This window comes from Grus americana, chromosome 7 (assembly GCF_028858705.1).
Source record: "Grus americana isolate bGruAme1 chromosome 7, bGruAme1.mat, whole genome shotgun sequence".
Taxonomy (NCBI): Eukaryota; Metazoa; Chordata; class Aves; order Gruiformes; family Gruidae; genus Grus; species Grus americana.
This window is the reverse complement of record NC_072858.1, coordinates 14,092,481-14,118,146: the sequence shown is the minus strand read 5'-3', so window position 1 is coordinate 14,118,146 and position 25,666 is coordinate 14,092,481. Positions and strand designations below refer to the sequence as shown.

Genomic DNA, 25,666 nt, shown 5'->3' with positions numbered 1-25,666 from the left:
GCTCTGCCTTCGGTGGGAACTTGCAGCCTCACAAAGTTTGCTTCCCAGCTCCCACGTAACCTGCCCCTCAGTTAGGGGGGGCAACGGGACACGTGCTTACGCCCCCCATCTCCTTCCACTTCAACCTGGAGACATGAATGAAGAGTTAAGTGTGTTGAGATGAAATTTATGTAGAGGCAACCCTATGCGTTGGCCTCCGGTGAGCGAGGTCTTGCCGAAGACGCTGCTGTGAGCTGAAACCTGGCTGGTGTGTGGCAGACAGAACCCAGGCAGGAGGCGAAGCTGCTGCCATAGCCCACACGGCCCGACAAGCTCCCCAGCAGGCACGGCTCAGCTTTCCCAACACAATACCTGCAGCAGCAGGACCTGCTCCGTGGGCAGCCGTGCTCCCAGGCAGCCTGGTGCTAACTTGCCTCTCCCTCTCATGTGGCTTGGACACCGTTTCCCTCAGTGTTGCCAAGCCACGATCCCTTGTCTTTCTGGGGTGTGTGGGCATCTGCAGGCAAAGCTGGCAGGGCCACATGCCCGGAGTCAGTGAGGCTCCTGTGCTGCAGGTGAGCTGCAAGGCGAGCTGGGCAGGGGTTCAGGAAAGCAGGATGGGCTCCCCTCCAGCTGCCTCCATCAAGGCTGTTCTCTTGTGATAACCATGCCTCACACTCGGCTCTGCTGCAGGAAGTTTGTTCTTGTCACCCCATTTCCCACCTTCCTCCCCTCTCCCTGCAGGTTCGGGAGGTCGCAGCCCTGGGACGTGCAGAGGAAGGAGGCACGCAGGAGCAGGCTGCCCCTGCCACCCTCTTCCTAGCTGGCCCCCGACACCTGTGGTGGGATTTGCCAGCAAAGCGCTGACAGGGAGAACCAAAGAGCTGCTCCAGTGGTTTGGTTTGCCTCATGAGCACAAGCCTCCAGCAGGCTGCTTGCAAACAAACCAACCAACCCTGCTATAAATCCTTTATTTGTTCCTTTTCCCCATCCTTCTGCCAGAAGGTTTGTCCCCTGCACTGCACGGGACCACACAAACAGCTGATTCAACATCCAGAGCGAGAGGGGACGAGGTGGGAGCCCCAGAGCCGCCTGCGCTTGACACAGAAGGACTCTGCTGGCAAAAAGAGCTTCCCTCCACTTTGAGAGCTCCTCTCCAGGCACATCTCCCCACAAAGTGGATGCCCTGCATCCCCTGATGCTCCCTCCTGTCCTCTCTGCCCTGCAGAGCAGCAAATTAACATTGCCATTACTGCTCACATGGGCAGCCGGGGGAGAAACCCCAGTGGGGAGAAGGAAGAAGCAGGCAGAAATGAGTGGCTAGGGATGAACCTCTTCCAATGATAATAAAAGAATAAATGGCTTTAAGCAGCCCAATAGCAACTGGAAACGGCTTCTAGGGATACATTGCATGCTTGCCTTCACTCCTGCCTTCACACAGGACTGATGGGAGCCTGAGTGACTGAAACAGCAGCATGTCCCTCCTGGCTTCAGGTTTCAGCTTCATACACTGAGGCTGTTTGATGGAGGGGCAGGGAAAGGGAAGCCATGGGTTATTCCAGCAAAAAGCCGTCTCTGTGCCACTTCTCCTACATCTAGTCCCTTGCTCTCAGACACACTCAAGAAATAAGTACAGTGCCTACTCGGCAGCAATGGTGATCGGTGCAGACAGATATTGCAGGCGAAAGGAAGCTGCTAACAAACTCTATGACAATAACGGCACTTTCCACGCATTTGGCACTTGCCCTGCCAGAACCTCCAAGCCCTGAGGGAGCCAAATAGCCAGGTGGGCTCCCAGTAAAGCCCATTATTTTCAGGCAGGTTGGATGAATTTAGCCTATTCTGTTAATTTTACAGATACTTAAAACACTGAATTTGTTCAAAGTGTCCCCCAGTTCTACATGCTGTCACACAACCTGGGCTCTGTTCAGGCCTCACATTCTGAAGCGCAGAAACCCTGGGTAGAATTCCCATCAGCAATGCAACTTTAAATGCGTTCCTATAGTAGTTGATCAAGGGGCTGCAATACTCCAGGACACTCCGGGATTTGCTCTCCATTTCAAAACTACTGACTTTCCAAACCTGGGAACATTCAATCCAATAAATGGGTCACCCTAAAACCTGTCTTCAAACATCAGCTCTGGTGGCAAAACATGCTGCTGAGATCCCACGTCCTGAGTCCACCTCAGATTCAGATAATGTTCACCTCGGTGTCTCTGCCCATGGTCACCATTATTTTTTCCTTTCCAGAAAAAAGCAGGGTCACCAACAGGTTTTGGGGAGCAGCTGCACGTGGAGGTGGAAGAAGCGTCGTAGCTTTTAATGGGAACAGCTTGCCGAGGAGTCATCGGGCTTAGCAAGGGGAGGGAGAAGGTTTCTGAGCTGCCAAGTCAGCACTTTGCAACACCTCTGTTCCTGTGAGCTCTGCACCGGCTGGTTCAAACCCTTCCTGCAGGTCAAAGCAGCACCATCACCAACAGAAGCTCAGTGGCAGAAAGCAGTATGCCTGCCACAGCATGCTGCAAAGCTGAGTAATAAACAGCCCCACCTCATACCTCAGAAAAAACCTAGGGACTGATGTATCCCCAGGGTAACTCAGCTGACATCAACAGTGTTACCGCACATGGTGCCTGCCCTGTAACGTTATACAACCCGACGAGGTTGCTCACTGTGCCAAACACCATGGGGCTGCCCTTGCAGCAAGAACCAAGAATTTGTTGCAGGATCTTCCCCGAGTGCTGGACTTCACTGGCGCCCTGCGGGGGGGCAGTTCACAGCCTCTCCCTTAATGCAGTCCGAGGGAACTCCTTGCAGCATGGCACAGGGAGAAGTTCAGGTGCGCATTGGATTTGGCAGGCTATTTGCATGCCAGAATTATTATTTCGTATTATTTTTCCCCAATTCAACCAGCCAGTGCAAAGTGAAGCTGTCAGTATCATGCAAGCTGTAGCCCATCACAATCGGAGGGCTAGTGCGACCCATTGTTTACATTTATCCTTCCCATGTCTCTGTCTGACCCAAGAGATGTTAATAGCCTCAAGGCTGAAGAGAGGAGAGTGCAGCACAAGGGATTTCTTCCATAAATGACCTTGCACCAAATGCATTCATGTTTTAGAGGTCATAGGAAAAACCTCTATCCAGAGAAAACGAGTTTAAAAGGGTTCTGTCAAGCCCAACAGATGCCCTCTTTCCTTCCCCTGCTTCTTTCAGGTGTCAAAACACTGCAATATTGTTCAGTGTCCCCATCCTCCTGAGGATCAGGGTATAAAACATTAACACTTCCACACCCAAATGGGTTGCAGTATGCGCTATTACTTCTCTCCGCATGCAGCATCCAGCACCGGGTACCGAGCAAAAAGAATTCTCTAAATGTAGTCACAGTAGTTACCTGAGGTTTCACTCCTATCTCAGCATAGCCAGCAGTAACCCACATTTTAATCCTCAGCCTGAAGCAACTAGGAAGGAAGAGAAAACCATCCATTTTTACAGCCAGGAGCACACTAGCTCTGGCTGCAATCACACATTTTCTCCACTTTCTTTTTTAGCTGTTTTTCCACTGGTGCAACATTTGAGCCAACACAGAGGATATCTGAATTTTAGTCTCGAAAAAAAACCTCTAAGAAATAAAAAGCAATCAGAACAGATTTTGCAGTGTCAAATTCAGCTCTCCAGAGGCAAAGGATCGCCTCGTATTCCAAGTGCTTCTGGCCCTTCCCACTTTCCTCCTGGTCCAATCTCCATCTGTTCCTCCATCCCTCTCCCATGCCTCTATGAAGTCTCCACTATTTCAGCATGTCCCCCAGCAGACAGCAATTACTGATGGTATACGTTATGTCAGCCCTAATGGCCTATATGTCTGCTGCAGATACACAAACCTGCTTGTTTCTGCCCCAAAACTTGCAATCTGAATAGCCAGACAGGGAAGGGGTGAGGGAGTAGAAAGCCCAAGCTGAACAAACCCAGTGCTGGCTGCAAGTTCAACAGAAAGTCTGTATTTTTCTAGGGCAGTTAGTGATAGAAGTGAAGTGACAGCACCAAAAGAAGAGGTTAGAGCAAAAGGCCAATCGGCCAAGTGAAGGAAAGCCCGCGGCTGAACTGCAGGATGTTCTCTGAATGTCCCAAGGTCTTGGCTTGGCTGCTTTACATCTGTTAGGGCTGGCTAGAGCCTGGCTGGTTTTCTCTGCAATTTATTTCCTCAATCCAGTCGGGACAGAAGAGAGTAAGGGTGCAAAGCAGCAGGACCATGGCACTCTCCCAGCGGCACGCATGCTCCCTGCACGCTGCCGGGGCTACAACCAGTATGAGAGGGCGAGGTGTCTGGGCTGGCTACCACTTTCACACCACTGTCCCTCAAACACAAGTCCTGTATGAACCTGTTTCTGCCTCTGCTCCCACCAGCTGGAGTCTGGCTGGCTCAGTCTGGCTGGTTCATGTTTGATCTCCAGGATCAAAGAGGAGCTGTAGGCTTGGAGGGGCAGGGAATATCCTCTTTGCCGTCTGTCTGAAGGAGCAACGCAGCCTCGGCTCTTAGCTGGAGTCTGTAGGTGTTTCCTCACTTACAGCAGCGCAGATGGCTTTTGCCCTGCTATGCACCCGTTGATTCCTTAAAGGCTTCTCCCGAGTCCCACTGGCATCTTAGCAGACCTTCCCAGAGCAGCAGCACAGGGAAAATGCAGCAAATAAATACATGCAAAAATCTGTCCCTTTTTATTAGAGTTTCAGAAAGGGGATATTTGCTGCAAGAATCCTGGACTGAATCCAAGAAATTGCAACTCTTTACTTCTTATTTCCACCCCTGTGACCTCAGATCAAGTGGCATTTAAAAACCAACAGAATGGGGCTGAAGCCACCAACCCTGGAAAGCTGAACCAAGAAACTCATCTCCAAATGCCAGCAACGGCTGCCCCAGCTCTAATGATCCCCTTGGAGGCTCTTCTGCATCTCAGCTAAGCATAGTAATACTGCGTTACATTTATTCAGACCATATGTAATACGCGCAAGAGCCCATAAAAGCTTAAACAGCACAATAAACATTTGGAAAAGCACAGTGACCAGATTTACAGGGTTTGGATACCTGCCAGCATGACCCACCAGAATCAGATCCTTAAGTTTTTGTGTAAGCCCAGGACATACATACAACACACACATGAATGTGCTGCTATCCTTGAAAAAAAGATAAACAGCTCCCAAAGCCCATCCCCAGCACTGGAATATGATGGCCTTCCACTGTGTCTGATTGGAATTAGTTTAAATCAAGGCCATAAAGAAGGTCTTGGCAAGGAGAAATAAATGTAGCACGACAAAACTTTACCCCAGAGCACACAGTAAAACTGAGAAAGAGGGAAAGACGAAAAGATTTAGACACTTAATTGCCATTAAAGGGGAGATGAGCCCTGCTGCAGAAATAGACCTGTGCTTTGCCAAATTCCAAGATATTTTAATGCTGATATTCCTCCACAGGGATGATGTGCTATCTCCTGTGCCACCTACCAGTCTGGAGGAGCGGGGGGATGATGGCTCAACAGAAGGGAAGAGGTGTGAAGTGATGATGGATCCCAGGGGGTGCAAAACATTTTGTCCCAAGAATCTGCAAAAAACTTGAACTTTCATTTGTAAAAAGTACTTTGGGATAGTGGGAGAACCAGGCACCAGTGGGATGTAAAAGTTCCAAGGTGAAGAACAGTTGAAAGAGTTCCAGTTTCCTGGTTTCTTGGGCATTTTGTGTCCCCCCCTTTTTTTTTTTTCTCCTCTACATTAATTAACATTTATGGCTAAGCCCAGTATTTTGCATACCTATAGCCTCTTTCAGCTCAGAGATACTGCACAAGTAGCTGTGAGCATCCAGGGCTCAAGACGGAGAAGCCAGGAGTCCTGGCTCTGCTTTTTGTGCTCTAAAATACATCCAGGGCAGAACCAGGCTTAAAGCAAAAGCAAAGAACAGCACAAGATATTGCTTTTGAGAAACCTGCCTCATCTGTTATGATAAAGGAGAGTATTAGGGATTAGTTGGCAAAACATGGAAGGAATTGCCCACCTCCCACGCATAACTTCCCAGAAAATGTTTTTACAAGTTTAAGACAAGTTGCTACATAAAGTTACACAAAAGAAAGACTAAAGCGTGATGACAGATTTACTTACATGAGGCTCGGGACGTGAAGATGCCCTTGCTGTTAAAGAACAGGCTCAGAAGCACTGGTCCGCTTTGCTTATTAAACCGCACAGAAAGGCTGTTTGTGTTTATCTGCTGCTCCGGGAAGTGGATTGCGCACTGAGAACAAAAGCTACATGCAAAGGCACATTCTCTCACCCACTGGCACGGGCACGCTCAGGGACAGCTTTGCGTAGGACAAGGTCTATCTCCAGCACCAGTGGCAACAGGGCATGGGGGCCTCCAGTCAGGTTGCTGCACGGTATGAATTGCTGGAAAGACCACACATTTGGTGACCGCAAAAGCTAGCGAGGAGGCACAGAGTAGTAAAGGGTCCTGTGGGAGGAAAAGATGCACTGAAGGAAGGGCCAGGATGGCGTGGGTAACGGAGCACACACCAATGGAAAGCCTTTGCGGCTCCTGAGGGGGAAGTCAGGCAGCTAAAGGTCTATCTGAGGCAGATGTGCTCGTGTTAGTTCACAAGACAACAGGCACAAGAGTTAGGGATGGGAAATGCAGGACAGGACAGGCAGGGAGAGAACAAAGCCAGTGGGAAGGGCAATACACTTTTGACACATCCTTCTTCCACCCGCTTGGGAAGGTAGCTCGAACTAAGAAACTTCTGCTCAGGCTCCAAACTACACAGCTGCCTGACTGCTCGAACGGCCCCAGCCAAACCTCCCCGCACAGACAGCCCCGTGGGGCTGGGGGAATCTCCAACACAAGCTACCATCAGTAAGGGACATGGGGGCCAAACGGTGGAGGCGGCAGCTGAAACAGAGAGCAGAGGACATCAAGAGACACCCAGGGCTGACTGCAGCCCCAAATGGACTGATGTGCCAGGAGCCGAAACAGAGTGTAGGCTCCCGAGCAATTTATCCTTCTCCAGCAGATGCTGCTCCCAGTACTTACAGAGATTCGGTTGAGGAAGAAGAGGGAGGCCCAAGAAACCATCAGCCTTCCTCCCTTCCTCCACACTCACACTGATCCTTTCCAGAGCTGCCATGGGACACAGTCTGTGCATGGAAGTGGCTGCTTCATCCACATCACAGCTACAGCCCACCCTGCTCTCCGTGCTGTCCCAGGGCATGAAGCAGCGTGGACTGGTCTTTGTGTCTCTTCTCCACAGGTATCTGCTGTTCATCTCAGGAGAGTGACTTTAGATGAGGTAATTCACCGCAGTTTGGGGTGGGAAGATAACAGGGTGAGGTCAATCATGAGCTAAAGATCCCCTTCCCGTGCTTACAAACAAGAGATGAGTGTGTGTTTGCTTGGAGGACCGAGGGGCCAGCAGCTGAAGCAGAGAATTTAAGGGCACCCTGAATCCTAGTCCTGCTGTAACCTAGGGCAAACTACTTCAATGTTTCTTGGCCCCATTTTGCTCAAATATAACATTTTCCAAAAACTGATATGGAAGTTGATCCACTCCTGCAGATCTGGGGGGTTGTGTATCAGCAAGGCAAAGTGTTGGTGTGCTAGCGATATTCGCAAAGGCAAATAATGGAAAGTATGCTGAGAGTCACAACATGAGCTAAAATTCAGACCTTCTGGCTCCTTTTCCAGCCTTGGTGACCTTTCAAAACCACTTTTGTACTTTTGCTTCCTGTAAAACCTGTATTTCACAGGCAAGCTGAGAGAGTGGGTTCATGTTTGGGCTGCACCTCAAGGTCTATGGTGAGGTAGCTCTATAGAAGGGCAACGCAGTACTATTGCCATTACTACTACTGCATGATTCACACGACACTTTCCTTTCAGTATTATTCTTAGGAACAATCCCTGGGAAGATTTTGGTTTCACTACAAAAATAAAAAGAAATAGATTATAGGCAGCTAGGAACAAAAATAATCCTATTCCCATGTGGTTTGTGCTATTTAAAGGGACACAATACCTATTTTTGAAAAGAGCAGTCTCAGAAGACAAACAACTGACATCTGTCAGCACAAACAAATTTGGAAAAATAGACATAATGTCATTTTCCAAAAGCTTTAGGTGTGCCTGAGATGACCCAGTGTATGGGAGCTGGAGTGGAAGCATGCCCTGTGTGACAGAGCCCAGCCATTCCTCCAGCAGAACACGAGAAGGGAGTAGTAGTTTTTCTAACCAAGCTTTAGAGGAGGATCTTGGTTTTGAGCCAGGAGGTTGAAGGGTGAACACAGCAGCCCAAGACTGGTCGCACAGGGAGAGTATTTTGTCCCATGTTCTCACATTTCTGTTCACTGTCCTGGGTATGGTCAGGTGGGAATAAACATGATGCCATGTATTCAGCATGAACTGCAATTCCATGTAATGGGCCAAGTTCTCCTCTGCTGAAGTATCATGTGGCTGGACAGAAGCCACTGAGCTAACAACATCTGTCTCTTGCAACGAACAACACTTGGAGGCACCAAGGAACTGGCAGTCGGTGGGAATTTGCCCCAGACAGCACTGGATAAAGCAGGAAAGTCTTATTCCTCCTGCATTCCCACTGCATCTTCTGTGGCCGTCTGCCAGGGAAAACTGTCTGCCGGGATCCAGAGGTGCGAGGATGGGCTGAGGTGAGTGCTGGAGCTGAAGGACGTGAGCAGACAGAGCAGGGACTGCCGGAGGAGCTGAGGGACCCAGCTGGGAGTACTGGGATTTCACAACATGGAAACCAGGGCGGGACCACTTTTGGTTCTGGCACACCGTGACCCTCATGCAACTGCTGTGAAGCATTAACTTTGTCCTGGACAACCTGGAGGTAATTTAGACATGTCTGCAACATGGAAAATCCCAAGCTGCAGACTCTAGAGTTAGTTTGAGTGTGTTTAGATCTACATGTTTTGCTCTGGGACCATCTCAAACTCCAGCAAAAACATTGGGTAAAGAAACAGCGGAGAGTAGGACCACATGCAATTTGTGCTGGTGCTGCCCATACAGTTACTGTCACTAACAACTGGTGGGAAACCAGTGAGAGACACAGCATCTTCAGAGACAGATGCTCAGGACATCATCCGCTGCTCTCATTTATTCTGAAGACTTAAAACAAAAGGTTTGGGGCAACTGCAGACAGGACAAGGCTGAACACAGAAGAGTAAACTTGCATTTGTTTGTCTATAATATTAACAGGCGCATTATGTAATTTCCTTGGCTTACTGATGCAGCAACTCTGGTTACAAGATGAGATGGGATTTCCTTGAGGTCATTCCCCCAAACTGTGTGAGTTGTTATTTTCCTGGCTCACCCACAAACAGAGTGGTTTGCTCTTCTGAAACACTAATGTCCGACCGTTGAAAGGTTTTGCCAATCAAAACACTGTGGCCTTACCCCATTTTAATAATCTAAGGCATCAATCTCCCCCTTAGTATTTGTTTGATGTGTTCTGCACCCTGCTGAAATATCCCCTCCAGACCTCCCTGAGCTCAGGCTCTGATTGAAGAGAGATGCCATGCTTCAGGCCTGCAGCTTTCTCTTGAAACATTTAGCAGGGGATAGTGGTAAAATGTATTTATTTTCATGTATTGAGGAAAGACCATATATTCCAGCCTCTTTTTTTTTTTCCATCACTCAGAGATGGGCCTGAGGCCAAAACGGTGCTGCTAAGCTTGTTTTCTATTTAAAACCTTCATTTTTATTAATAACCCTTTACAGCCTACACACCAGCACTGCGGGAGTTGCATTTCCGTGTTATGTCATCGTGAACCGTTATGTATTTAATTCCTGTACCCACAAACCCATATGGACATCATTAAACACGCACCGTACAGTATTAAAACTGTGTTCCATAAAGTGTGATTTAGAAAAAAAGACCTATGAAGTGCAGATTTTTTTTTTTCCTAAGGTCATGGGAAAATGAAGAAGTAGAGGAGAGAGAAAAGGTTCAGCGGTGCTGTGGGTTAGCTCATAGCTCTCCATGCCTGCAGACCAAAAACCCAGCCTGTCTTATCCACCATGGAAGATTAATTACCCAGTAATTTCAGGCCAGAGATGACGAATTTCTATTTGGCAGACCACAGAGACAACTTCTACAAAAATTACAGGTTACAAACCAGCACAAGACCTTGATGATTTTATTTCTGCCAAATTAGGTTTCCATCACGTCTCCTGAAAGAAGTTGCCTTTAGCGGGGCAAAAGAGCAGGTTTCCCCATCCTGCTGAGGGTTACTTATCAGCACCACTAACACAGGTGAGGGTAGACCCTCGTCCCAAGCAGGATGCGTGTGGCACGGGGTTTACTCCCAGTTTCTGTTACGGCCCCAGACTGGCTTGTCCTGGCTGTAGCCTATGCTAGCAGCGAATCCAGCAATCAGGCAACTTCTGCAAGGCAGTGAGGGCACACTTATCCTCAGGATCCCGCCTGTGTCCAGGACACTCCTGTCATCCCTCTGTTATCTCTTATGTGGTATTGGGGGTGAAAAAATATGGGAAAGAGAGAAAGTAATGGAAGAAATACATCAGAGAGCAAATAAATCAAACGTACAGAGTACCAGTGGGACAAATAGAAATGAGTGTAGCAATGCTGGGGGAAGCAGGACAGAACATATTGAGAAGGAAGAAAACAATATCCAAAGGGTGTAAAAATAATGAAAAAAACCCAGAGACAGTTAAAAATGACACAAGAAAAGATATGTCAATATGAGGCAGAGAAGCAGATGCAGTAGGGGATGGTAAGAAAGCAAAAAGAAAGCAAGAGATAAAAACAAAGCACAATTTAAAAATGTCCAGTAAAAGATTTATGTATGTATGCAAAACAGGAGACAATAAATCAATTGCCTACAACACCCACTAGACAGCTTGCGATGACCTAGTCCTTTATACAGGACTGAGACCTGCCAAACCCTGTTTGACAGCTGAATTCCCTCTGATCGTGGAGCAGGCACTAGCTGAAGCAAACAAACCACAGTGAAAATGGTATCTGACAGGATTTTACAAGAAGTACAGCCACAGAAAGGTATTCTGCATAGTCTTGTGCTTATTGCTTTGTCTCAGAGCAGCTGCATTCCCTCGTGGAGACTGTATTGGTGCTCCCTCGATTTTACAGCTATGCAGTCAAAAGGTCCACTCAAAGATACAGATGAAGATACATACCTAATTGCTTTCAAGCCCTTTTGTGTTTTCTTTATGAAATATTAGTAAACATAAATTCATAAAAAGAGAATTCAGCTAAACGTTAAGGCCAGTTGAGCCTCTTTGCTGGTTTTGCTGTGTGACATCTGTGTTTAGGAGTCTCTGAGAATAAATGTCACCTGCCCTCATCCCTTGAAAGCTGGTGACTTAATTCAAGCTAAATTTGTTCTGTTGGCCCCAAAGCCTGTGTGTGCGTTCTCCACAGATGTCCATCTCCAGGCAAGAGAGAAGAGTTAACAGGATTTGCAGAAGGGGTTACTGATGAATGAACCTCCTTTACATTCCAGCCCTCTCCAGAATTTTTCATTCCCATCAAACATACACATGAATACACACACAAATAACTTTGGGTGCACGTGTGCTCCAGTTGAATTCAATACAGTTATTCACTGTGTAGAAAAATACCCACATGGATAAATGTTTGGAGGAGGAGGACCACTCTTGGGATGAGGCTGACAGCAAGTTTAATGTTATCTAGCTGTGTTACTCTGGAGGTGAAATGTTTTTGACATGCGTCTCTGTAGGGCTGTGTCCTACTTCATTCAAAATCTGGAATTTGCTTTGATGTTTCAAAAATAAAGCCTTAAAAGAAGCAGCAAACATGACTGGCAAAACTTCTTCAGGAAACTTGCAAAGGACCGTTAGAGCCCCAAGCTGTTAAATGTTCTGTTTTGGGTCAATGCCCTCTTAAACTGATAGTCGTATCTTCTACTTATACAGTTCCCTGGCATGTGAGTATAGGTGAACTGAACGTAGCTGAAATGGAGAGAAGATTGGAGATTTTCTGAGCACATATTAGCATAGACAAAATCAGGGCAGAAAGCAACATTTGTTTGTTAAAGCCAAAAATTCTGTTTGCTGACATTAATTCAATCTTCTCTCACAAACACTATTTATCCTGCCAGGGATCAGGACTTATTGGGCAGTAAACCAGGGCTCAGTAGTTTATATGCCTGTCAACAAAAAAATTAAATATAAAACACTTGTTATAAATCTGCATGGCCAAAATTTTCTGATTTATGAGGATGCTGAATGATTGAGGCAAGAATGTATTTTACAAAAAGCCTTAAGAGAAAGCAGACAAAAAAGGAAGAAGAAAAGGTAGTAATTATATAATGCACTGGAGACCAGCCTTCCATAAGGAGGAGGCAAAAGGGACTCCTCTTACGATACCTATTTCATCCCATGCCTAGTAACTCAAAAGCACCTAACTTTCGAAGTACTGCATTTTTCATAGGCTGGAAGCACCACAAAGCATCCTTCATCAGCCTGGCCTTTTGGCAGTCCTCCTTCTCCAAATGCAAATGCTACATCTGGAAAAGGCAAGAATCCTCTCTCCTGCCTGAAAGCCTCCTTTTATCTCTGTCCTCTGCAGAACTACTACTTCTTGCAACCACTCACTCCAACATACTACTTTATTGAAGGGATTCAAGGCTTTCTCCTCATCTGCTGAACGTCTGCCTCTTCTTAAAGTCCCAGCTCACCTTCGGAGCCCTCTCGCTAGCTAGTGCAGGTCACCCTGCCATCCCTCAGCCAAACCTCCATAAAAAACCCCCCGCCTGAACACACAGGTGAGCATGAAAATGATAGCAATGAAGATTAACAGAAGTTTATTTGTCAGGCCTGGCAAGAAGAGCATCTCATTAGCTGGTATGGCCTGTGCAATTCAGCTGCCGGGGGTTCCTGCTCCCGCCAGGGTATGACACTGATGCATCATGAACATTAATAACATTGTTAGTGCGCGTCCAACAGAGCCCTGCTTTGTGCATTGAGATGGCCCAGCAAACAATAAGATACTTTTCCACTGACCTCTTGCTGGAAGAGTTTAAAGCTGTTTGCAGGGACGTGAACGACTCTTGCAGCTTTCTCTAGTTGCCCCTGGCTCTTAGCTTCCCTATAAAGATAGGTATGGAGGTGAAGGCACTAATCCAGATCCAGCAAGATGCCTCAGCACCCAGGTTACTGGCTACAGCGACTGCAGAGGTTATGTGCAAGCTGAAGAACATTACTGGGACCACAGAAAAGAAAGAGCTCAGTTTTGCTAACCACATGCTTCCCCAAATTTGGGAGCTGTATTGCTAAAAAGTCCTATCCTGTAGGAAGAAATGCAGAACATTGGCAACATGCACTGGTCCCCACTACAGAGTAAAAGCTACCCCAGTTACTCAGTCCGCATACATTGTTTGCATTTGCCCATATTTTCAGGGGTTTGATGACAGCCTTACATCCCACCTTCTGGTCCTAAGTTCAGAATAGCTGAAATCATTCTCCTCACCTGGGGTAAAAATTCCCTGTGCTATTCCTGGTGTCACAGTGCTGTGGCTGGGCTTTTTCACAGTGAAACCCTCCCTCCTCTTCTTTGATTTAGCAGATATTCATAATGCCCCAAACAAGTGTTGCACCAGGGCTTGCTCTTTAATGTGTTCATGAGCTCTTTCTTTGCTCACCAGATGCTGGCAGGGGAGAAAGGGATCAGCCACGGGACCGATGCTCTCCCAGAGCTGCCCACTGGAAGAGCAAGGCATTAAATAGTCAGGACCAGACACGCCGCAGCACCGTGAATGGCAGATCAAGTCCCAACCACTCAGCACCCAGAGACCTGAACGCCATTGCAGAAGGGGTCACCTGCAAAGCTGTCTGCCTGATGTCTCTGTACATGTCTGTTCACTCTACAGCTGTCCTGCTGCTCAGTAGGGCTGATGAAAACTATCCAAATTCTGGGTTTGGGGACCATGTTTCAACAGGAACTGAGAGGTTCATTTTTGGTAAAATATTTATGAAAAAGCAAGGTCCTCTTTTAGCCAGACTTAGAGGATAATCAACATCTCCACAAAATACTGCATTTTCATGTAAATAAGATTAATTTAACATCCTCAAGAACTCTACAGCTCCCCTGGCAAGAAAGGAAAACGTTGGTGAGGTTCTAATCATTAGACAAAGGACTGAGAGCAGCAACCTATCCAACAGGGAGCAGCAAAGGTGGCAACACTGCTAATTCACTAGTGAAGCAGGACAGCTTCAGGTCTCTTATGAACCCTGTCTCTGGCATGAGTCATTCACACTTCATTCCCAGCATGCTTGGATGGGAAAGGAAAAGGTTTATCTGTTAGATATGGTGCCCCTTCAGCCCTGCCGTCCTAACCCCATAATTGTTGCAATGGGTGTCTTCTCATAAAGCAAAATAAGACATTTTTTGGCCCCTGACTTTCAACATTTTCTTCTTCTTTTATATTTTCAAGCACTAGGTATCTCTGGTTACTGGTGATTTTTTGCGGTGGTTCCCAAACGAGCCTGAACTGCTCTGATTTTTCAAACCCACAAGACTGTAATTGAAAGCGAATGTAATCAGACATATACAATGTTCTGAGGTTCACCACAGTACACTGCAGTCAGCATTACTGGAGTGGCTATTAAAACTCCTTGGAGCTGGGAAGCAAATACAGCTTGCAAGAATCCAGCAAATAACCAGCATTTATTAGATTAGACTAAAGTATTGCAAAGCCACAGTCAATCCTCTATTCAGAATATATAACTGAGGTCTGTTTAAACGAACATCTTTCCTGAGCTTAGGCCAATTGTTTTAAGAGCTGTGAATGGAAACAAGGAAAGAATTCTCCTTTTAACACAACAAATTCTGCAATCCTTACATCAGCGTAAATCTCGAATAGTCCATTACTGTCAGCAGGGCCGTTTCAATCAAATTCTGGCATAACTGGAAAAAGAAAGTGGCCCAAAGACAAAGAGTATCTTTGAACCCAGACACACAGCTCTAGCTAGAGATAAGCAGTAGCAAATCCCTTCCATAAACCTCCCAAACAAAATGCAAGCATTCAAAGGGGGGTGGGGGGCTTAATTGAATTCCCACTGGCACTTGAGTCTGCACTTAAAAGCAGGTCTAGGGTTATCTGTGAAATTTCAATTAAATCAAAAGCTTTGATAACATGATAAGTCACTCCAGAGTTTGGAGTCAAAACATGTTATTTGATCCTCTGCTTGTGTTTCTGGGAACAGCACACATGAAAGACAGTCAGCTGCAGACCAGTCAAGAAGATGGAAAGGGTGGAAATGAATCTACCAATAGATCACTGTGTCTCCTGCAGCCAGAGCCACTGGAGGTCTGGTATTTTTTATACATCCTAAGTCCTAAAGAAGGCACCCCATTCCTCAAGAGACAGAAGGACAGAGCAAAACAGATCATTTCAGACGCGTGCAGCACTCCAGGGGATGTTCCCTACTGCCACAAAAATGTTTTTTCTTTCCAGGCTTGCTACAAGCAAGGTTTTAAACAGCAACAGCATTGGGACCTTAATGCAAAACTCTATGGACGCGAAACGCCAAGCCCTCTGTACGTGATGAAATGGATTTCCAGTGCAAATCCTTTGGTGGCATGGGGTGAACAGGTGAAGCTAGGTGCACCAAAGGATAATTGTCTAACGCGCTGTTATGATACAGCCAAGCCAGAAAGGAAGCCCAGCTCTCCTCCTAACTCAAAGCAGGAGGTGGTGGCTCTCCAGAGAGACTTGACTTGCTTTACCTGTTGTTCAGCACTCTTTGATTGCTAACTCTTCCTCCTCTCTCTTCAGTGGCAACTACTGGATGCTAAGGGTAGTACCAGAGACTCTCAAAGTCCTGTTTCCTGAGGAACATCACCTCTACTTCCCAATGTTTAGACAGAAATGCACCTTAAATAAATGTGAGATGTCGACTCCACCTAGCCTGTAGTCAACAGCATTAAAACACATTTTAGGCAATGCCTTCCCTTGTAACATATACTACAGCCTGATAAAACCCTATCAAATGTAATGGGATGACTTACATTGCCCCCAACCAGTTCAGAATTGCACATAGGGTTGCACTAGGCACGTGTACATGAGAAAAATGCTGGGTTTATAACCAGCAAGGCTACTGATCCTCAACAGCATTATAAATAAAGGAACTCTCCAGATAAGCAATGTCAGAATTACATAGCGAGTAACAATAGGAAGCACAGAGCACTGAAAAGTCCCATGTGACCCCAGGCGCCACTGGGGGATAATTTATCACCCTGGCAGCAAACACCCCATTGAGCACGCCTGCCCCAGCGCCCTCCTCTTCAGAGTGGAAAAAGATCTTCATTAAACAATAGTGCGACCGTATTAAATATAGACATGGCAATGACAAGCTGGATTCTTCTCCATGATATAATTATATTTGTAACATAAGCTGCCTATTCTTGTTTTTCAGAGACGTGACACACAGAGGACAAGACAGGCTATATTCAATTCTGTCACGTTAGTGAAAAGAAAACTCCACCCGATCTCCTCCTGCCTGGCAGGTCATGAGTCAACGGTGACAGATACCCCAGTGCCTGCAATTAACCTGCTAGCAGGGGCTCACCAGAACAAGACATCCAGATAAGAAAAGGAAGTCCCCATCCCTCTTCCTCTCCTCAGTTCCAGGCTTATCCACAAAGCACAGCCAGACCGGATGCTTCTCTTCTGCATGGACCTAAAGATCTCTTTTATCAGCATGGGCGACTCAACCCTATGGGCTGCCCCTGTTCTGGGGTGTCAAACCAACCATCACCAGTCTTTAATCGGAGACTTTCAGAAGATCCTGTGACACTGAATTAAACATTTCTAGAAGTGAGGGTTCAAGGACAACGGATGCCCCAAATCCTTCACAACAAGCTCGATAACCTCTGAATCCAGTTATTTTGGTTCTGCTCCAAGCCTGCCTCATTAGCTGAGGTTTCCCCCACTGACAGATGAACAAACTTGTTCTTTTGGCTCCCTAACTGGTTTAGCATATAGAAGCACCAGTAGAACAAGCTGTTCTGACTGGTTTTAGAAATAATGTTTCTTCCAATGTTGACTGATGATTTTAAAAACAAATTATTTTTGTAACTGGTCATTTCTAGAATTATACTATGGAAGGAACAGGGTTTCTTTACCAGAATCAAATGCTCTTAGCAAATCTCTGAAACTGTACATCTGCAATCATACTGCAGATACAGCCAGGAGCTGAGAGGCCTTTCCAACATGACAAAATAAATCAATGAGACAAAAAGGAGCAAATTTCCCAATCCCTTGCATTAACCACTAAACTTCTCATCTCCGGAAGGAAAGAATTTTATGGGTTAAGTTAAACATTAAGCAAACTATTACTTTCTAATTTACAGAATAGGCTTTGGCAAATTACCAGCAGTGGTTGTTCCTTCAGGATATGAACAAAAATTACTGGACAGGAAAAAGGCCCTCAAGCCAACAGGCCTGGCATTTACTTCTTCTAAAGGCAATGTCTCCACATTTCAAAATACCTTTTCAGTCCCAACTCTTCTACAGAGAAAGAAAAAAAAAAGTATCTTGAATTTGTGCTCATAAACCGTAAACTTTTACTAGCACTGACACTACCGCTGTGTTTGGTCCCAGCAAGGCAGTGTCTGGTGCCACTGCTGAAGCAGCAGCATGTTGGCAAGGCTCTGATCTCGCTCACACTCTGATGGATTTTGGATAAGTCTGGTTATACTTAATCCATCCTGTGCCCATGACAGCACGCCACTTTTAAACCCTGCAGCACGCTCCTAACCAATCCAGGCAAAAGCTATTTCTGTACACTTGGCTGCCAGTGCCAAGTGTCAGTACAATAAACTATCTTTGCTCCTCTCAGCCCTGTGCCCTTTCACAGTCAGACCTACAAAGCACGAGCAAACCAAATGTGATATTCAAGGCAAGGAATAAAAGCTCTTGCTGTACGGTAAGAGCAATAACATATGCTGTCCCAACTGCCAATCTTCCTTTTTTTTTTTCCCCCCGTGGTTGCTGACCCTATTTCATTTAACGTGTTTTCTGTTTTCCCCCAGGTTTATTGTTTGATATTTATCTACTTATAATTTATTTTTTCATTTTCTGGATGATTAGCAAAAAGATTCAAATCTTTTCTCAGGAAGGCTGCATTATTTGCTGGTATCACCAATGCTGCAGCCAGTAGCAAATTTCAGTATCCTCCATTTGATATTCCAGCCCAAACGTTGCAAGGAAAAGGGAAAGTCCCATATGAAACTAAAGAAGAGGACAAGTAACCCATCTATTACTTCCTTTTTTCCCATTCCTAGAGACTCCTCCATCCCTGCATTGGCTTAGTTTATTTAAGATAACAATCTCCAAGTGAGACCTTCCCAACGATCACAGTGACATGCACTGATGAAAGGCAGTGTACGCTCTCAGCGTATCTAGAGCCCCTTTTGACAACGGCCGGGTTCCAGAGACTGAGCTCCTGCTCCCCAGGTCTGAGGAGGCACAACTGGGAATCAGCCACACTTCACTCCTGTATTTCTGGGGCACAAGGCTGCCTGACCTCCCAGCAACAGATTTATTATGGTCCCACACTATGGGCAGGATGCTGGAAAGCACTTCTATGATTTAGAAGCTGAAAAAACATTTTCATGACAAATTTAGGCGCTGAGGCCAAATATTTCTAGTAAACACAGTCCTAAAACAGGCACGTTGAAAAACTAAACACAGGTGCTCGGATGCCTAAAGAGTTGTGGTACCTAATTCCCACTGAAATCAGTGAGAGCTGGATGACTAATTAGGAGTAGCCAAGCAAGGCTCTTGGCAAACTCAGTCCTACCAGGTCATTGCATCTTTAGCTACCTAAATCTCAGTGAAGGTGATTAAGTAATTTTTTGAAAATATTAGCTTTTTCTTCCCTTCAGAACAGTGGGTCTTCACTGCCTTATCCTGCCACCATCTTTTATGAGAGCTTTTCCTGCTCTTTATTTTACAATTCACTTCCTAGCTGATAAATCATATAAAAATAAAACTTCCATCTTTTTCTGATTTTGCATTTCTTAGGGAAATTAATTTCCATTCTGCATCTCTCAAGTGGAATGAATTTCCCTAATAAAACCTGTGCATTGAGCAGTCACAATACCACTGCCAAGTGCAGATTGTAACACCAATTGTCATAAAATGGTGTTGATTACATTCCTAAACGATGTGAAAATTCTCTGTCCTGTAAGAAGGAGCAACCACAAACAAAGAATGACAGCTTTCCTCATACCACATCTGCTCGGAGACTCGACTATCAAATGTGTTGGGAAACACAGTTCTAAAGGGATGAAATATAAGAGAAATGTAAGGGATGAAATAGAAGAACAAATATTTGCATAGTATCAAATCAAAATAAAGATAGATATTTTACAGATTAAAAACTTCTCTCCTTTACCAATAAATAACTGAATTGCTATTACAGGGTGGATCAGAGTACATTTGGTAAACAGAAATAGTCATGTGTAAACACAATCATGTTTATTGATAGAAAAAAGTGTATTAGAGAACTGTGCTTTAGCACTGGTAGACAAACTAAAACATGCGTTCTTTACATGGCCGCTGCATTACCCTAGCAACTTCTTTCCAGATTCCTCATCACAAATTTGTAATACGTGAAGAATAAAGGGAGAATCCAGGTTGCATTTTACAGTGACTGCCTGGCATCCAGGTATTTGAGTGTTACATCAATATTTACATGATGGAGATATGATCAGTAAAGCTCATGGCTACAGACCACAATAAAGCATTTCTGTTCTTCAGTAAAGGCAACTTCAGCATTAAGTCCATTTTCTGTACCAGTCCTCATAATATTACATCATATACCTAATAAATTCCCTAGTTTTCCTGGATTTGCATATTGTTTGAAAATCACTTTATGATTCTTACGGGAAAAATACTCTCAGATACTGAAAATTGCTTTAAATTCAGTTGTTAATATTGTTAGTGGTGGTTTAAATAGAAATTTCATTTGAGCCTGCATGCATTTCTGCAGGGGGGGTATCAGAGAACTGAATCCTTGGCTCTTGGTCTAGCTTTTAGACTAGATCCAGACTCAGAAAGAAAAAGTGAACTCTCACATGAATGGTCTGGCTGTGATACTTTGAACCAAACTACAAAAAAAGCCCTAAAAGCAGTGGACCATATGCAATGTCTAATTGATTAATCCTACTCTTTGGGTATTTCTGTTATTTCTAGTAAAAAAGAATCATTAAAAAAATGGTTTCTGAGATTTTGTTTGTTGACTATGAGCCCTGGCCTGACCTCAGCCTGGAATTCAAATCCCCAGTAGAAGTCTGAAATTAATCTACCGCTGGCTTAGTTATCAGTAATTGTAATTATTAACACAAGTATCCAGTAAATGAATGGCTTTCAGTGACATGATGTTTTAACTTAAAGTAATGGATAAATAAAAATGCACTTCCTTCTTACTTTACAGTATCTTTTCCCATAGCAATGCAGGATCTGGTCCTTACATGGGCATGGTACAAGACACAAGCCCAGCCATTTGCCTATAAACATATGCATTTGCTCAAACACTGAAATTCCACATTACAAGCCTAAGCAGGTGAAAACTGCTCCTCCTGTACCAGAGTTGATGGTTTGAAGCTTGCCTTCTCCGCAGCTAATCAGTGGAGCGGAGCAAGAGCAGCAGAAGTGGCTGCCCTGGGAACAGTGGTACTGGAGCTCCAAACCCTCCTTGCACATCAGTGCTCACAACACGTGCCGGCTTCCTGACAAACGACATGCTTTCACCATGTGAAAGGGTCCAAGAGAGCTCCCTCACTATCCCATGGAGGGATTTTGTGTCCTCCTATGGTCTCTTCCATGCAGCTCCCAACAGCAGGTTTCCTTCATGCTATCTGACCTGGAGCTAGCTCCACTGGCAGGAGCAGACTCAGAGGAGGCTGTCAGACGGTTCAAACACTGTGATTTCTCGTGACATCTCTCCAGCTATCTGCCTGTAAGCTGCTGTATACAGAAGAGGTTTAACAGGGCTGAATGGAATACCTTCTGCCTATTGTCAGAGGACTCAAAAGCCTGGACCATCACCAAAACAGGAAACAAAACCTAAGCTGTGAATCCAACCGAACAAATTGGCCAGATTATTACAGTGTTGGGAAAGCCCATCTTTTATTGTAGCTGGATTGCGTGCTGCTCAGCACTGCGGGCAATCAGAGCACAGCAGCAGTAGGAAATGACCCTGTGGGGAGCAGCCTGCAAGCCAAACACGGCATAACCCAGAGAGGACAGTATGCAGAAGTAGGGAAGAGGCAAGGGTAGGGCAGATGAAGAGTTACAAGGAAGAAGCCGGGAACACATTTGCAAAAGTGCCTAAGGGACTACAGGGAAATGTTGGTTTCTTTTAGGACAATAGGAACAGAAGTGAAGGGCACAGCTTTGCAGCTGAATTACTGCAGTAATACATAAATTACTCTATGTGCATCATCGCGAGTCATAGCTGAGCAATTAAGGGCATGGATACCTCTCTGCACATTCCAGCTGTGAGGTAAACCAGGCTTTTTTGTGCCTCCTCCCTCAAAGTTTAAGCTTCCACATTTTTCTGGCAGGGAGCACATGCTCAGTCGCTGATCTGCGGACATGCAGTAACTCAATGGACTCTCTGGGTTCAATAAACCAAATGCCCATGGGATTAAGGCTACACTCCTGAAAACTAGTTAATTAAACTCTAGGTCAAGCTTTGTCTTATGAGGCTGAGCTGCTGCAGAAAAATAGAGCAGGTGATCATGAAACTAAAGACCGCCTCATTGTGCACAGAGAGAAGACATGAAGGTGGCACGAGCAACTCCATTCTGCCACCCCTTGGCTGAGTCCTTCACTCAACAATATTTCTTCTTTAACCCAGCCAGTTGAATGCCATGTCTATGCTGACGTATCAATATATGAACCACCTCCTGCACTGAAGGCTAAAAGAAGTAGCTGAAGAAATAAAGAAAATAATTAGCGTAGTCTAGATGCTGCCCCCAGGCTACATTCCTGCCACCTCCAGTGAGATGGATGATGGACCACGAGGTCCGGAGAAGGCTGAATTCATAGACTTGTATACCACTGGCTCACTGTTTCTGGAGGGGCTTGGCAGAGTAGCAAAATGAGGGACTAAATAAAGGATTTCTCTGGCTGATCGTGCTCCTTCCTGCAGTGACTGCTGTGGCTGAGAATTGCCCTGGAGGTGTCCTTCCCCCAGACCCTACACAGTGGTCCAGCGAGCGCCAGACCTCCTCCCTTCCCCCTCAGTTCACAGAAGAAAAACACTAAGATGTTTCCGTTGGCTTTTACATCATCTTTTTGTAGAGACTAATCTTCAGGTTCAACAATACATCTTTTGTGAAGCGCTCCCAGCAGAAACTTTAGACACCTTCCCTGAGATCTGTTTGCTTACAGAAGACGAGGTAGGATTTGTTTAAACCCAGCTAGATTAATGTCTTGCAGACATTAGTGAAGTGAGATTTAATCAGGTTATTGCTCTACATTTTCCAGGGAAATAAACCACACTTATTACTAGGTTGGAATAAGATGCAAGGCTTGGGCTGAGAAAATTTCATCCTTTTTGTTTTTCCTGGGGGGAACAAACAGATGACTTGAAAATTGTTGCAAGGCTGTTGAACAGGGAGCTCAGCAAAAGGCCCCCAACAATTTGTAGGAGGGAAAAGAGAAAGCAAGCCATAATGGCTAGAAGCCCAGAAGTGGACCTCAGTTCCCATTCCCTGCCTTGCGGAGGTACAATCCTGACTCTATTTTACTCAGGCCTAATGCTGTATGCTCCGTATCTGTACAGAAAGCAGACAGGAGTGTTAAACAGCATTTAAAGCAGACTTCTGAGGTCCATTTCAAATACTCCAGGTGAACTCTCCTAAAACCCTGGGGACCTCACTCCTCTTCTGAGTGTCTGTTTCTGCCTGGGACATGGGGATGCCTCCTTGCATCAGGGCGATCTTGTGGGATCAAGCAACCTTTGCAAACCTTCTTCAGGCCTTGAGTGTAAACTGGTCAGCAGGTCTCAGAGTGTAGGCATATCCTGCCGCAATGGGTTCTAACTTTGCAATATGTGTTTAACAATGAACATGCAACTGTATTTGTTCACCCCCAAACAAAAAGGCTGGCTAGAAAAAAAAAAAAAAGGCAAAAAAGCCCCCAGTTCTTTTTTCAGACCTTTGATTTCAAAACTGCTCTTTTTCTCATTCAAAAAACAAAAAAGACTTCATTCTCAGCTACACTAGCAGTGTTTTCTTTAGAACAAATGTTAGTATGTCCCCTTGTATAAAACCGCTTATGTGCAAGAGACAAAGTTTGGGAAGTCAAACTGCAAAGGTCCTCTCCTCTACACCAGCATGGGAACAGACAGCTGAAGCCAATACAATACAAATCTGTCTGCTAACTACAGGTTTGCATGTGCTGAAGTGCCCAAAACCCGAAAGCTTTTTATCCATTTCCCCTTACCCAATGGGCTGCGCGAACACTGGAGAAAGCAAATTACAGTAACACAACCCTCAATCAAGTTTCAAATCATGCAACAAAGCAGCGCAAAACACAATGGGACCAAGTCAAAATCTTATTGCGGAGCACAATAAAATATATCCTGTTTGGTATGAAGGAGAAAAGGAAATATCAGGTGAGGCAGCACAGTTGCTTGTAAATACCCTCCTGCCAACGCTTTCCCTGGATAAATTAGTCCTCTGAACCCTGACTGCATCAGCATGAATCAGCCTGTTGGCTCCAAGGTAAAAGCTACCATTCTGTTTCGTGTTCAATGGGAACCCTTTTCCCAACCTTTTCTTGGCTTCCTGCTTAGAAAGAATAGACTCTCCAGAGACAATTTTGGATCTAGACCACAATCTTGCTCCCTTCAGATAACTAAGTATCTCTGGGCAGGAGTACATTTAAAGAAGCAGCTGGTAATTATGAGCCAAGTGCTTACTGGCAGGATTTCCCCCTGCTGCTGAGCCAATGCTTTTGGGAACTGAATGACTCTTTGGTGATAATTATCAGGTAAAACCCACAAGCCAGGGGAGGTTCCCTCATTAGAACCATCAGCAAGAAACAATGCAAAGGTGGGCGGAGGATGGCTGAAAATTGTGTGTGAGGGTTGCTTGACTCCCTTGTCCTACACACATCAGACTTGGTTGTACATAAATTGCTGGGCATTTTCTAAGTAGTGCTTGAAAGGTACAAAATCTGTTCCTACACCTACGGCAGTAATAAAACCAAATGACCTTTTCCTTCCAGCTAATCAAAAAGAACCGAGCGGCACTGGAAACTCATCACAGCACTTACTCTTTCGGAGGGTTAAGGTCTTCTGGGCGAGCTTCGAAGAACCTGAAGACTTCATCACACTGTGAAATGTGAGGAGGAAGCCGAACCAGTGCCTGCAAAACAAAACAGGGAGGGAGAAGCACTTAGAAAAGTCAAGTTCAAAACATGGCTTCAAACATCTAAACTACCAAGCAAGAGGAGGCAAAACAGTCCTGTCAGGGAGAAGGGAATACAAATGGAAAGCATCGTGCCTGGCTACTTACATGAGAAGAAAGGAAATAGCATATGTTGACTGCAAATCTAAGTAGAATGCAGCGAATTGAGACAAGCAATGGTTCTTAGAGTCAGCCAATGTAATTTTTTTGCCATGTGTACAAGAGCAGAATTTGGTCCACGTGTGTAAAACCATAACGCTGAGAAGATAAGTGCTCTGTGGCTGGGACAGTCTCTGTGACGTGTTTGCACAGCACCTCAAACAATGCAGTTAGGGCTTATGGGCTCTATGTCAATGCACACAAGTTCAAGCAGTGAAAATCTACAGATTCAACATCCACTAATACAACAGATTAATGTGCTCCACAAAGCTTTCCATTAAGCACTGTCATAGAAAAAGCAGAGTTTGCTAAAAAAAAAACCAAACCAAACTAAACAACAATTTGCTCCTAAATGAACAGGAAAGGAAGTTTGATTAACTCTCTGGGAAAAAAAAAGAAAAGGCAGAGAGGCTATTTCTGCATGAAGAAGGCTTTGCAGCACATCCTGGGTAACAACGTCCATGCACTCTGCAAGGCGCAGGCACACAGCGCTTGTTGCATTCAGCAATAGTTTGGGAACTATACAATACAATTTGGGAAGCAACCACATAATGTTGAAGTGTACTGGAAAGCAAGACTTCAAATCAATGAGACAAGCATGCAAGGCAGAAAAATGCTATGAATTTGCTGTTCAGACTCTTGAGCTTGATGGTGCCAAAAGAGGCCAAAGACCCGTCCACAGTCCACAGAGATGGGACAGCAGCTCCAACTGACACAACTCTGAAATTGCCTCCAGAAATGACCAGCAGGAACAGAAAAGAGGCTGGAGTTCACCTCCTCCTGTGCTAAGTAACACTGAGAATAAGCTACAAGTTAAATATAGACCAAGCTTCTTAGAGGTGCTGTAAACCTGTTTGACAAAATGAGATGGTCTGGCTCTTCTGCTAGTTGAAAGTAGGACAAACAATGTTGAAAGACAGATGAAAAACTGCACCAGAGCTAAATGAAAGTGTATTAGGGTAAACTGGTTATACTAACCCATGAGACATCTGATTGATCTTGGTCAGACAAACCAGAAGGCCCAGCCAAAGCACAAAGGCAGGACAGGGCAGTTGGTT

General features: G+C 45.3%; 1 protein-coding gene across 4 annotated transcripts in view; it reads right to left on the bottom strand.

Annotated features, from left to right (window-relative positions):
• Positions 1–25,666, bottom strand: part of SH3PXD2A (SH3 and PX domains 2A) — a 268,737-nt gene that overhangs the window by 125,047 nt on the left and 118,024 nt on the right. For all 4 annotated transcript variants that reach the window (XM_054832109.1, XM_054832111.1, XM_054832112.1 and 1 more), the window contains exon 5: positions 24,316–24,407. In XM_054832109.1, the coding sequence (XP_054688084.1) occupies positions 24,316–24,407 (92 nt within the window). The remainder of the gene's footprint in view (positions 1–24,315; positions 24,408–25,666) is intronic.